Below are 15,567 nucleotides of genomic sequence, written 5' to 3' on the forward strand. Positions count from 1 at the left end.
TGGCTGTATGATCCTTATACAAGGGATTTAACTCAATCATCACATGGTAAGATAATAGAAGGAATATTTAGAATTTTATTAATCACAAATATTTCTATTTATTTATTCATGTACTTCTTCAGAATTGCATCTTTCTTGCAAGCCGTATCACAACTTCATGAGAAAAGTTAGAGGCTATACTATAAGTTTAAATCTTTTGCAGTCAATGTTTTCCTTCTCCCTCTTTTATGAGAATTTTTTCTCTCAGCTTATTCCAGCAGCAGGTGAGTCTTAAAAGGTGTTTAGTGAGCTAAATCTGTATTAATTTTCAGAATTATAAGCAATTTGTGTTTTAACTTCCAAATGCTCCATATCTTTTTTGCAAGTCTACTCAAAGCAACTCAAGGGACAATCTCGGTCCACAAAATACTAGGCAATTATTTTTACAAATGTCAGTTTGTTACAGTATGTTGACTTATTTTGTCTCTACATTTTATATGTAATTGCATTTTAATTGAAATTACTGCTTTTTTGAAAAACACTTTAAAATTTGAAAAAAAGAACAAAGAAAAACTTTATATCAATAGTTTCTTGTTTTGTTGTGTTTTTAAGAATTGAAAATAGAATAGTATGATGGCTAAATGAAAGGTATGTATACAGACTACATTAGTACACAGTATGGTGTAGAGACAATGTAATACAAAACAAAAAAAATTATACTTTTTGTTGAATGAAACAGGAACATTATGATCAAGGCAGAAAATAATTTTTTTCCCTTTGGAGGGCTCTCTGAAATCACGTTGCGTCACGTATTTCTGGGACACTTGTTTTCACACAGCAGCTTAGAAACTTTTGGGGAACACTTTATTGACAAGTCACAGTCAAATTGTGTTTCCACTCAACACGTGTTTCCAAGCGAGTTGCTAAATTTCATTATTTCATTAAAGCTCCCCGCTTACATTAGGAGATATGCTTAGTCAGATATCCATACTCCATTATCGGGAAGCCCGGAGGCTACGGGGGAGCTGCTCGCCAAAGCCCGGGCTGGCGGGTGCCCCAGCTGCTCTCCAAGGTCCTGCAACGCCCCACAGCTCGGGTGGGTCATAGCTTAGGAAAGCAGCTGGCGAAGAAAAGAAATAAAGCAAAGACACTGACAAACACCAGCATGGTTTAACGGCATCCATAAAAGTTAAGGGTCTGTATTCCTCTGAGCTATGATTTTATTGTGAACACGCACACTTTAAGATGACAACTGGCATACTGCAGTAGCTTCAGCCATTTTTCAACCAGTATTATGAAGAAAAAAACCCTACTATTTGTCCTCTAGGTATCTGGTATCTGTACAATTAAAATATAACTCTAAGACAAGATTTTCAGGTTTAGGCTAAAGCAAAATTCATAAATCTTGTATCGCCATCTCTTTTTAAAAAAGCTTTTGGGAAATAATACCAAGAAAGCTACTTCTGAAGAAAATATTTCTCCTTTTATGCTGCCATTTGGCACAGAGATTTACAGAGAGGGAACCTAGTGCAGATCCACTGCACACAAATCAGAATTTTTGATGTTTTTTATAGGGTAGATAAAGTAAGAGATGAGTGAACTGGGCCAACAGAACTAATATAATGCAGATCCCTGAGAACTAAGAAAAACTGTGGTCATAAGACTGAGGCCCTGAAGAAACACGTGTCTGGATCTTGTAGAACCAACATACATCTGGCTTCCTTTGTCTCCACAGATAAAAATTCAATAAGCTTAAGTGGGTATTAATGGGCTTACAAGCAATGTAAATTTAACCACCATAAGTGCCAGTACAGACATTCCACAACCATTTGCTTGTTGTCATTGTCAAGCACCTCTATCCCAGAATAAAGCTTTGTGAACTAACATTTGCAATTCTCTTAATTAAATCAGCTCGCCAATGAAATAAAAGTTGATTTTTAGATATTCCTCAGAATAGCAATTTCATTCAAGTCCAGTTTTTGAAAGATAAAGTACTGCAGAACAAGGAGATTATAACTCCTTCTTCCACTCTCCCAATTGTCTATTCAGCAAAATATTTCAGCATATGCTCAAGTTAATCACTTGAATATATCCAAATGAGATTAGCAAGATTTCAGCAATCAAAAGAAGTATAGGATTATTCATGTGCTTATTTTTAAATAACTTTGTTACTTGGAGTCATATACAAACAATCTGAAAAAAAAGCAGATTATTAGTTACTTCAGATGAGGGAGCTCTAATGTCTATCAGGCATAGCAGAATTATTTTTGGCAGAATCTCTTAATAGAATATACATCCCTGCTGTGATAGTCTTCCAGCACCCATAAAGCTCTTGGCTCATCACCTTTTCATGAAACAAGGACCCCCACTGCTCTTACTTTCACACACTCCATATAATGATTATCCATGGTGTTACCTAATGAGAGTATAAAAGTTCCATATGCAGAGTCTTCAGACAGCAAGAGTAACCAGCAACACAGGAGTATTTTGCTCAAGCTAGTTTGGAAAGCAAATCTATAGTAACAGAGATTAATTTATTCTCCTGGTATTGCTTAAGAGCCCTAGACACAATGTAACTTTGGAAGTTCCACCTAAACATGAGGAGGAACTTCTTTACTTTGAGGGTGGCAGAGCACTGGAACAGGCTGCCCAGAAGTGGTGGAGTCTCCGTCTCTGGAGACATTCCAAACCCGCCTGGATGCGTTCCTGTGCAACCTGCTCTAGGTGACCCTGCTCTGGCAGGGGATTTGGACTAGATGATCCCCAGAGGTCCCTTCCAACCCCTACCATTCTGTGATTCTGTGATTCTTTTTCTTCTGTGGTAGACCGAACATTGCCTCTTAGCAACACATGGCAGCACTATTTTGAGTAGCGCCACAGTAGGAGGCAACTTCCTGCCTTGCTTTCCAAAGTGCTACCAGGTGAATATCCTCTTTCTACTCAGTCTTGGTCAATCACCTTCATTTTCAGGACTCAGGATGAATCTCTCTCTGCAGCTTTTGAGTTCAAACTCAGGCAACTGTAGCCATAAATAATTTCTACGTATATTAATTTCAAAATACAAAAGGGGACAGAAATTAAATACAATAAAAAGGTGGGGGAAGAAGAAGACATCACATTTGTAATATCAATACCAAATGCTATTTTAAAGTTCCAAGGACGGTATTAGTTATTTTTAATATGGGTGAAGCATACGTAAATGATCCTGCCAGCTTTTTCCAGGAAATGTTTTTATCACAGAAGTGTCAGTAAGAAATAGAATTGCAAAAGTATTTCTTTATCTGTATTAATCATATTAATCTCCATTAAAAGAGAGAATAAAAAACATTAAAGGTTTTAATAAAATCTGTGGAAATTACATCTGTGAGCATAACTTCATCAATATTCTTCATAACACTTCATTTTAAAAAAAAGTGCCTACTAGAGTTGAGTGCCAAAGCTCCAGATTTTCATGAAAAAATGAATAAAATTTACTCATGTATTATTATCAGCCTCTTCCTGTAAAAATAAAAAATTACTGGTACTAAGCCCATCTTCTCTAAATAACCACACCAAACACCTTGAGGTGCAAACTGAAAATAAATGTTCCTCGGTGTTTCTTCAAGAAATGTTTAATTCCATTTAGTTTGTCATCAGCCCTAGCATTTTGCCAATGCCTTCCAAGTGTTCCAATAAGCAGAATGTACCTCTTTTTTTTTATTTTTGGAAAAGATATATATCCATAAACTCTACTGTAAGCACTTACACCTTGTCAGTATTATGCTGAGTATCTCATCTTCAAATATGCTCTCACAAATTCCTTAAGTTACTTGGCTTCTTTCCTGAATTTCTTTCTTTTCCCATGAGAAAAAATGAAATCTGAATAAGTTAAACACAAGGCTCAAATGAAAAGATTACATAAGACATGGCTTGCATAAAACATGAAACAGAATCATGATTACACCCAGTAAAAAAAGAAGAATCTCACATTTAAGTTGCTGCAGCCATGGGACAGTACAAACCGTTCAAGAAGGCTCTTTAATAAAACATGAAAGGCTTATGCCATTTTGCCTTGCTCAACTTGTAATCTCTTAAAAGCTCTTTAGGTTAATTATATCTAAATACCATTTTTTTTCTGAGACTTTACAGAAGCATTACACAATATATAAAGAAAAAAACATGTCCTGTTTAATGTCCTGCTAATATCCTAAGGCTTTAACAATAATTACACAGACGCATTGTGAACCAGAATTTATGAGGCTAATCACTGCCTAAAACATACATTATATGAGACTTTCTTTAAAGGCTACTATAGGTTATGTAATACCCACTTATAGCCACGCTCTCAGTTACATGAAAAAAAAAGAAAAAAAAATAGTATATGAAGAGAAATAAAACAATTTACATATATTCTTGCCCAATTTTGGCAGGCATATGACAGTCCTAGGGAAGTTGCAGGGATCTATTCTAGGGCACCATGTTACACTTTAAAAAAAGCCAGAAAACGGGTAGAAAATATTCTGGATTTACCAATAAAAAACAGACAAAGAGTTTTGTACAATATTTTTGTTTATAAAGTATGTCCACAAATGCTAAGAATGTGCATGCAGTAGCTATGCAAAAACTGTGAATATTTTTCAGGAATAGTAGTAAAATTAAATTTGACATTCTATACACCTAAACAATGCTGCGTTCACCCACTCTTTGAGTTCTGTGGCACAGTACCAACAGCTGGCATTCTCTTCCTCCCAAAAGACACTATTACAACTTTCTGAACTAGCTGCTACTATTTGGACCAACATCCAACAAGGTCATCTTATGATAGAGAGGTGAGCCATGATAAATTTGTGCATCCACCAAACTCCTGATACAAATGCCAAGCAATCCTAAGCCATCTATGTCACACAAAGATCCTATACAACAACTCCTGTTTCTGAGGATTTTCAAGCATCAGCAGAGTTTATAACAATGAAATAATTGCAGTAAATCAATTTGAAATTTATTAACTATCTTCATCTGCACTTGTCTGCAAGGGGAAGGACCTTGCAATGGTACAGACCGTGTACTGACTGGGTGGGAAGTAGTTCTGCAGAAAAGGACCTGGAGTCTTGGAAGACACCAAAATGAACATAAGCCAGCAGCGCACCCTGGCAGCAAAGAAGGCCCATGATGGTCTGGGGTTGGAACACAGGCCCTGTGAGCAGAGGTGGAGGGAGAGGAGCATTTTCAGCCTGGAGGAGAGATGGTTTGAAGGGACATAAAGCAGATTTCCTGTACCTACAAGGTCAACAACAGGACAGATCGAGGCTCTTAGTTAGAATGCATGTGGGTAGACTGAGAAAATGTGTAAGTTGAAATGAGTTTCAAATTGGGCACCTACTTCAGGCTTCTTCCCCATGAGGAGAATCAAGCAGTGGTACGAATTGCCCAGAGAGGTTGTGCAGACCCTTGGAGACTTTAATACTCTACTCAACTGTCCTGGTCTGGTCTCACAGCTTATTCTGCTGTGAGCAGGGTGTTGAACTACAGACCTCCTGAGGTCCAGGTGAATGATCCTATCCTAATTATACTGTACACTTGTAAGCCAGTGGTTTATGGAAAATTTAAGACATGTCAGTCACAATCTGAAAATGAAAAAAAAAAATATGCAGAACTCACTTTCCTTTGTAATTCATTCTAAGATAGAATTATTATCTAAAATTGTTAATTTCAGATTTAAATGTCTATTTCCAAATACAAGCTCTTTCATTCCTATTTACAGATTTAAAAACTTCACCGTTACCTGAAAATTCTTCTACAGCTGTTTTGCAAGTCAATTGCCTTTGAATCTTTCTGAAATGTTAGAAGCCCATATTCCTTCATTTTAAAAAACATTAATATGGAAATTGTTTGTCACATTGTAATATTATCCTTTTTAAGGGTTTATGCAAAGATGAAGTAAATTCCTTCCCACTTGTCCCTTTCAACAAATGCTGATCTGTCATATTTAGATAGTGGCTTGAGTTGACTTTACTCTTTATAATCCCTAAATCTGTTTCACAATCACTGCTCTCAAAGGTGTAACTCCTTCCCCATTGTGTAGGTATATTCTGCATTCTTCAGTACTAAATACACAATTTTGTCTACAGCTATACTGAAATGCGTTTTTCTCAGCATGGGCTTAGTTCACTAAAATTATCAAGATGGCTTGGCATCAACAGTCTATCGTCACTGTTATTTACTACTTCCCTCCTTTTTGTGGAAGGAGGGAAGTAGTAAATCCCCCCACAGATTTTACTAGCTGTAATTTTATATACACCTAGAAGATATACATACAAATAATGAATGACTCTTGACTGATCTCTTACCAATTTCTTTCAATGTATAACACCAACCCAGGTTCAAATTAAGAAAGCAAAATGCATGGAAAAAATAGAAGTAAGATTCTGAAGTACAAGAAAGATTATATTAACTTCATTCTGAAGGATATAAAAATTGAATTTATAAATATGAGCTAGCCTAGTCTTCAAATTTATGAATAAATAAATATTTCATAGTCCCTATTCTGCTGCTTGAGAAAGAAATAAACGTGACAAGACTACCCATGAAGAAGAAAGAAGAAACCTCCCAAGCAATCAAGTGTTATGTCCCTTGCAAGGGAATACTACAACTACAAATCGCAACTTCTGTTAAGTATTAGAGAATTCCCAGTACTAGTGCAGCAAGTGATGCATTCTGAGCTCTTTCTGCAAGTATTTAATAGATTCTTATTCCTTTTTTTTGGGAAGCACAGCACAAATGAAAAATGAATACAGTAAATCTCTAATCTATAAAATGCAGTCTTTATAAATAAATGATACTACACTCTACTTCATTGAGTCTTTTTTCAATATATGAAAAGAATCCTGCAGAGCTACAAATACTACGAATATAATGTATGGTATGACTCTTACATCTTAAGACAGAGACTCAAATTATTAGATACTGAAATATAGCCATTTCTGCTTTTCTTAAATTCAATTCCAAATTTATACAATGAATGATCTCTCTCCTGTTCAGCTGTGCTTTGTAGATAAAACAATAAATATTTGTGATCTTTTAATTAGTAGTCCTTAAATAGATAATTTCCCCTTCTTAATTTATAGAGGAAGAAACACAATCATTGACAGTTTAAATTAGTCAAGCTAAAAAAGACAGTAACAGTAAAGCCTATAATAACACTCAACTCTGATACCATATTCACAGGACCATACAGTTTTCCAGAATGTCTCAGCATTTCTTAATTTTCTTTTTTAACCAAACTATTATGCAAATAAATACATAATGTTTTCTTCTTTCTCTTACGTATAAAGCTTATTCTGCTTGCAACACAGGATGATGTCGAAAATAAAATCTCCCTTCCTTAGGTACTCGCTATTTAGTGTGAAACTAATGTAAAACTTTAAGATTCAATGACTCTTTCATAACCTGAGCAGACATTATTTAATGAATAACATTTAGCAAAAAGAGTGGGTCAAACCTGAACACTGAATATCATACACAACACTTTCAGCTTGTTAATTTCAGTGTCTCAATCCATCAATCCTTCCCAAAAGTCCAGTATCCTGCTCTGTGTACCAAGAGCTCAAGACAAGCAATGCAGGTGTCCATGGTCTACTTCTTTGTTGCTGCTCAGAAACACACAAGTAATGGAAAATTATTTTACAAGGTCTATCAAAGCCCCCAAACAACAAAAATCCTAAAAACCTGGCCTTTCAAAGGTTATGAAATAACAATAAATTCAACAGCTTCCACCTCATCCCTTGTTTTCCATACAACACAGAAGTGCAAAGGCCATAGTGCCTCCAGAACCTGGCATAATTCTCCTCCCCTGCAACCTGTTGTTCTAAAGCTTCTTGCTGAAAGTAGTAAAGAGAGAATGTTTGACTCTGTAACCAGAGCTACAACAACAGACCTACAACAGCTACAACTTGACCTAAAATATAAATTAATACAAATATAAATATCTAGACACAGTATCTAGACCCACACACTATCAGCTTATTCGTTCCTTTGAAAAATAAGTGGGAGACTCTAGTCTGACAAGACCTTCACTCCACTCCCACTTCACACCCACAATACCTGCAATCCTGAGGCATTGCTCCTAGTAATACCAACTCTATTAGATCTCACCATTTCATATTTTTTTTTTATGAAAAATCAAAACAAAGCCATAAAAACAACCAAAAAATATCCTATACAGAGGTATATTGAGTATGGAAAGAGAGAAGACCATGGTCCATCTAATGTTGATTTGGCCTTTCAAGAGGATTTCCCCATGACCCCTGAAAAGGAAGTGACCAAAAATGCACTGTATGGCAAAGATGTTGGTTCAAAACACAACAAATGATGGGATGCTGAAATAACTCCAAAGCCTGCTCTGACCAAATATACCAAGGTAAGATTGTCCAGGAACCTATGGAGAGCCTAGTAGAACTTGCAGTCAGGCAGCCGACACATGGACAAGGCTTCACAAGAAACAGCAGCTGCATGGACATTCTGCCACATGCCTTCTTTTTAATGATGCCAATCTACACACCTGGATAAAAAAAAAAAATGCAGCCAACTCACAGCTCCTGTTCTTCTGGGCCCAGCTGTAAGCAGCTGTCTATGTCTCCGCATTTTGTTACTGTTTTACGTGCTCTTTCTAAATATAGTGACTTCGGATCTTTTGCTTCTAGGTATTTTGGATACCTCCACTGCTATGAATACCTCTGTGAATATCTCCACCACGTTGCTAGAAAATGCATCCCAAAAGCAATTCACCTTTCAACAGGATATTACCAGTGTTCATATTTCCTATGTTCCTATCATACATTAACAAAATAACTCTTTACATTAAAGGCATAATTGAGAGGTTACGTCAATTTCTAGATTGCTTCTAAAATTAATTTTGATTCAGTGTTCCATTTTGACATATACAGTTCTATTAGGTGTTGGCAACATAAGAAAACAACCTGTGGTCTGACACAGTGGGAATCTTTCTTCTTGAGATACGATGAAAGACTCAGCTTTTCTCTTAGGGTATTTCCAGGCTTGTGGATTAATAATTGGCTTATTTGGAGAAAAACTCTATTTTTTCTCCATGTTCCAACAGTGTAGAAAACAGTTTTTCACATTTTTATATCTTGAGTGATTTCCATTGAAGAAAAGAAATGAGGACTTCAAATGTACAAATATTTAATCATATATTGCTATATCATTTTATGTTCCTCTACTGATCTCTTCACAAAGAAAAACGATAGCAACTTCAATACCAACCTTAACCTTGATTATAACTGTAAGTCTTCAAAAGGCATTTTTTCTGTTTTCATTGAATTGGTTCTCATTTCTGTCAGCTTGCCCCTCAACAACCTATCTATTTTGGTGCAACTCCTTTGAAATTATTAGCAATTTTATGAAACTTTTAGTGGTCTTAAACATCTGAACATTTTCCTTAAAATTAATTCATTCCTTGATGATTATTTGAATAAGAACAGAATTTGCAGATAACATGTTACCATACACTGACAGTCCTTGAAACTTTTTTTGGATAAAAAAAAGTTCTCAACAATCTGTTAGCGCAAAATACATTTTCAGGACAACCTACAGAAACATAACCACACTTAAAATGGCTGTCAGGAGAGTACTTATATTGAATTATGCTGATAACTGACCTCTGTTTTGTGTACGTATCCTGGAGAGAATCAAGAGTGAAAGAAAAACAGTACAGAAGGGAAAGAAAAAAAGTAGAAAAACCAGTGTCATGGTTAAGATACTGCTGTCTTTTTTGATATGTACTACATCAAACTTAGCTTAACTATTTCAATATTTAATATTACTATGCATTACAAATACTCTTTGTCTAGCCTTATTATCAGTTTGAGATTTTGAATAGATTACAATCTAGATGTTTGCTGTAACTCTGTAACCATTTCAGACTTTGCAAGTTCAATATAAAGATTAAGTCTCAAAGTCTTCATAAGCAGGAAAAAACCAGGCCTTCTTAACTATCTAGTATAAGTTTATATTTGCATCACATGAGTTTCCATATCAATGTCACCTTTTTAAATGAAGTAGGAATCTGGAATAGAATTTACTCTGCATTACTGAGTGCTGTTGTCTCATTCAGATGGATTTGATGAAATGGTCAGTAACTTTTACTGTTTAATTTTGAATTAAATTTACTACTTAGATATTTAGTATTTTATTCTCAATCAAGAGCTGGTTTGTTGTTTTTCTCTCACATACTCTCATTTAAAGAGTACTGCATTACTGAATCTTTGTGTTCCTAGAGTAACCTGCAAAATATTGCCTTAAAGGTGTGTAAAAGATTGTGTTTACACAAAAACAAACACACAGACCACAAAAAAAAACCCACCACAGAGGGCAGAAAGAAACAGACTAGCTAATTTATTATATATTCCTTTACATTTCAAAATACTGCATACATCTATTCTCCTCATGTAATAACACAGTCTTTTTAAGGTTTACTATTTAATCATTTTTATGTACAAAATCCAACAGCAGGTGAGGAAGACAGTGTCTTCAGCTATAAGAAGTGAAAATAATGACTTAAAGACAGTGAGAGTCGCTCTATTAAACTGTTCATTCCCTTTAACAAAGAAAGAACAAGTTTATCAAATTATTTTGCATATTTTAGTGTGTAGGTAAGAAACAGTTTCATGGTGTTTACTGTTCCTATTCTCTACTATGTCATCAATGCAATTGTGGAATAGACTCACAAAAAGTTCATTATGCAGCTTACTAACAAGAAACCATGTTCTTCATTTTTGTTGCCTCCACCTGACAAAAAGTCTTCCTAAAAGCTGCATAAGAGACAGACAGCACTGGAAAACACTGGATTGCTGGAAAATACTCAACTGTTTCTTCTCAAGCTCCCATTTTTTAATGGCAAATTCTGCTCTAATGGAACTTGAACGCATGGCACTATTTCCCATTATTCCTATGGTTGTGCCAAACTCTTCCATATCCAATAATGTTAGTGCGCACCATCATGACCAGAAGACTGATTGTGAGGGCCGATCTAAGCTTGACCTATCAGAGCAACAAGAGATGAAAAAATTCATAATCGTTCCTTAAAGCTGCATAGCACAGCAAACTCAATTTACATCGTTGTGGTGGTTGTGCTCCACCACCAACCCAACCTTTACCTGACCTTTATCTCCCATAAACCTGCCCAAGCAATAACCGCCCATGGTGGTCACAATGGATGCACACAGTCGTGACGGCTGCACCTGGCTCAAAGGTGGTTTCGGGGAGACATAACAACACTATAGCCAAGGGCTAACTTGAGCAATCACTCACCTAAATAACCACAATATTGGTACTGTGGTCAATATGCAAATATGACTATAATTCAATCATCTTACCCCCATAAATAGTGAACAGCCCAAGAGCCCTTTGAGCTGTCCTGCAGAGCAGTGGGCTGCACATCAGGATCTCCCCTTGAATAGGGACCTCTCAAAGTTATTTCTGGAGATGCAGAAATTTCTTGCTGCAACAGATGCTCAGTAACTAATAGCATGCTAGACTTTGAAATCTTAACTACATGATGTAAAGGATTGATTGTGCATATATAATCCTTTAGACATAAACCATTGACCAAGTCTGGGACTAGAATCAGATCCAGCTGCCCTTAGAATCCTCTCTGAGAAGGAGTTTAGAAAACAAGGGGGTCCTTACTGAACCTTGTGACTCAATGGGAGGACTCCACTGTCCCTGACAGTTCTGTCTGACCCTGTCCTCTATGCAGTAAATCACCAAGTGCACCTTGCCATCGAATCTTGTTAAAACACTGTTGCATTTACTATCAAACTTTATTAAATCTCTGTTTTGTATAAATAAATATATTGCTACTTCTTTCCTAGGGGTGAAGTGCATCACTCCATCTGCAACAATTGTCCACCCATATAGAGCTAAACTTGACTAAGTCAGTTAGAGGTGGCTGCAGTAGCCAGCCAGACCAATACAGACGTGGTATTGCCACCGCAGATAACAGCCAAAAGTGCAGACACAGGGTTGCTTAAGTGTCAGAATGGCAGACAACAACAGAGGCATTTGTTCATTATGCCTGAATATGGTCCTGGGCAATATGACTTTTCCCATGAACAAACTGTCAAAGTGAGAAAGGGAAGGAACACATCAAAAGAGGGTCACTTTGTTAATTATACTAGAATACAGGACAGAAAGACAAAATGAGTACTAGTCAATCATAAAGGCTGGAATTTCACCTAATATTTGCCTCCACTTGGTTGATTAACCTTGTAGCGCTTGCTCGTCACTTAAGAGTAACCACAGTATACAAGGTCCTTACAAAAGAAGCACTCCCTGCAATAGTACCCACATGAGATACTAAACTTTCCCGAAGGGCAAGGAGGGTACCTAAAACAGGGCATTTGCAATTTTAGTAAGTGTCCCATAATAATTTGTTGAAGTTGATACCAACACAACTATAGCAGCTAAAAGCTACAGATTTTGTCCTGTCACCCATCATGTCTTAACTATGTGAAAACAGAAGGGTCAAATTTCAATCTGGAACATCCGTTTCTATTCCTTAAAGTAGTCAGGCTTTACTGTACACAAATCTTGAGAAACATGAGACAATGAAAGAATGTGCAATTAACAGACAATACTTAAGGTTATCTCTACTCAGCAGCACCAAGTGCCTGTAATAGAGCAAGTCTGCTGTAATTCGAAGAAAGATAAGATTTATATATCCTAGGAAACGTGTTATACACTGATGAACAGCATAAAATTGACATAATGGTTCTCCAGGGCTATAAACGTGTTTTCTTTCGTAGTTTAATTGACAATGACTAGATTGACCTTTTCTCTATAATTGTAACTACAGTAGAGCAATTAGACAAATCATCACCTCTATCGTTTCCCACTCATACTAAATAAAAAGCAAAAGTATGGGATTCTCAATCACCTCTTCATGCTGATGTTATAGCAGAACAGCATTTTACACTTACATTCATGAAAGCTGGAATGAAAAAAATTGTCTTAAATCATGTACTATAAGAAAAAGTGACAAATATGTTAGAAATACTCTACATCATCCAATCTCCCAAATACTGTGTCCTAAATGAACATTTGTGCCCTTCGTTATTACCATAAATAAAAGAGTTTTTTCCTGACAATTCACACTTTCACTTATCCTTTGTCTCACTTAGAGCTCCTGCTTTTTAAGTAGTAAAATATGTATCTAGTTTTATACAGATACAGTCTAAACCACCTGTGCATGTTAAGAAGGCTTTAGCAATTCGTAACAGTTGGATTTTCCATCGGATAATTCAGTATTAGAACTGTCTCCTCATTTTTCATTACCCCTTTCATTACCTCCGCAGATACTTACTGTGTGATACCAAAGGTGAGATGACAGAAAAATAATATATTCTGATCTTTCTGCTACGCCATTAAACAAAATATCCATGACTGTTAATAGGAAATTACAGAGTATCCTGTTTTAGGATGCTCTCTCTTCATGAGACAGCCATGGACAACCACTAGCAATGCACATGTGGAAAAACAGTGAAATGAATGTCTTGCAGAATGTGTAATTGTAATCAGGATTTTAATGCTGGTTTTAGAAGTGATGTTATGATGAGCTTGAAGAAGTCACATCAATTTTCTAAGACGGAGAATAAGTTCATAAAACAGATTTAATAATATAATATTATCAGCTTTAATCTAATATTTCTAGAATACTATTTGGTCTTGATGTATGACTTTAAAAGTCTTGACACTGAACATTTATCAGTAAAACTTCCCCTCCTATATTCAAACATATGGTGTTTAAGGAAAATTTTGCACAAAAATTCACTTTGAAGCACCTGAAAAAATTCTGCATAACATGTATGCATGTATGTATATTATGTATATAGATGTCATACAGTATTTCATATTTCAGTGCAAAAAAAGTATCTTGAAATTTCAGGAAACATTAAAGTATTACTTACATCAGATGATGAAATCTTTATGGTAAAAATTGTAAAATGTCATCTGTACTTACACAAAGTAAACAGTGTAAGTAAAAATAATGGTTTAAATCACATGCAGTTCTCACATTCTGAAAATATGTTTTAAGAGTAATTAACAATGTATGTACTTGTTGAAAGAATTTCTGTTTCCAAAGTAGAGGAATTTTTGTGCAACTCTTGTCTCTAGACATTTACAACTGCATTGATATATTCAAATAGTGTTTTTTAACTTGAAGATAGCTGGGTTACTTACCTGAACTATATCACCAGTGGATTTTAAAACACTGTAAACTGAGAGCTGATGCTCATCCAAAGTACCTAAAAAAATTAACTATTTGCTTTTCCTGTAGCTCCTTTAAGATGCAATTGAACAATACATATGAATCTTTCTATGATCGTATGACTTACTATAACAAAAGTCACTTTGATGCAAGTATCTATTTAATATCATTATTTTCAAGGCGTTTGCTGAAAAGGAGTAATTGTGACAGACAATAGGCAGCATAGGAAGAAGGGCGCATGCGTATAAGGCCTTCTCTCCTGATACAATAATCAGCATAATTTGTAGTCTCAGAAGGAGAAGCTTTATTTTGCTTTACAACACTTCATTTTACCCTTTGAATACTCAAAGTATCTATGTAAAATGAAGCCTGAAAGAGCAGTGTGATAACATAATTTCCTGAAATTAAACTGAAGATCCAGTGACATATTTTAGCTGTAAGCTCAATTTTTGAGTCCTTGTCTTAGGCCCTAGGGGCTGCAAAAATACGCATTGGGAAGGTCTAGGGAAATGTTTACTTGAAAATCATCACCTAAACCACCAGTGAACTGTAGTGCAACACCAGCTTTGTTCATCCACTGTCCAACAGTAGCATGCAGGGTCTGGAGTCACAGCTTCTGACTGAAAGTTCACTAAGACACAGAAGCATAGCAGCCTGCCTTCTCATCCATCACGAGCTAGGGCATATGGCTGGAGCATCGTCTTGCCAACATGAAGACTGGGATGAAGATTGTGTTAAATGCTGTACAAACAAGAGATATAGTATTGGCTACAAAAACTAACAAAAAAAAATAACAAAGGCAAGTAAAGGGAAATGTCCAAACAAATTGGAAAGGACAACCACTGGTAAGTGAACTCTTTTTAAAGGACAGTTAAGTGAAGCTGCTGGGAATACCAGGACAGTGCATGAAGACACACTGAAAAAAACAAGTACTAGAGAAAAAATATCCCAGAGACAAAACTAACAGAATATTATCAGATAATGTCACTGTAATCCATAACATTCAGAGTGGCTCGGAGCAGACAAGTAGCCTTAAACCCATCTGAGTTCTTCCCACAGACCACAGCCACTGCCAAGGGGCAACTCCAGCCCTCAACCTGTTCCCAGCTGCGGGACCACTGTCACTGTCTTCTGGTCCAACTAAGTAGCCACAGCTACTCTGGGATCTCAAGATCTCAAGATCACAGAGTGCATTTTTATTTTTAACAACATGAAACTATATCCAACACATCATGTTTTAATTCCTGATATAATTCTTGTTTAAAGCATAGTTACTTGTTAGAAAAGTCTTAATTTACTAGGAAAAAGTCCATTGTTCAGCTACA

At 36.0% G+C, this 15,567-nt stretch overlaps 1 protein-coding gene across 2 annotated transcripts in view; it reads right to left on the reverse strand.

The window, feature by feature from the left end:
- Positions 1–15,567, reverse strand: part of FBXL17 (F-box and leucine rich repeat protein 17) — a 285,625-nt gene that overhangs the window by 160,994 nt on the left and 109,064 nt on the right. The window contains exon 7 of one of the 2 annotated variants that reach the window (XM_074570085.1): positions 14,960–14,983. The exons of the other annotated variant lie outside the window; for it this stretch is intronic. Within the exon in view, the coding sequence (XP_074426186.1) occupies positions 14,977–14,983 (7 nt within the window). The 3' untranslated portion in view covers positions 14,960–14,976. Of the gene's footprint in view, positions 1–14,959; positions 14,984–15,567 lie in introns of those variants that run through there. 2 annotated transcript variants of the gene reach the window in all.

Source organism: Larus michahellis, chromosome Z (assembly GCF_964199755.1).
Source record: "Larus michahellis chromosome Z, bLarMic1.1, whole genome shotgun sequence".
In the NCBI taxonomy this organism is placed as follows: Eukaryota; Metazoa; Chordata; class Aves; order Charadriiformes; family Laridae; genus Larus; species Larus michahellis.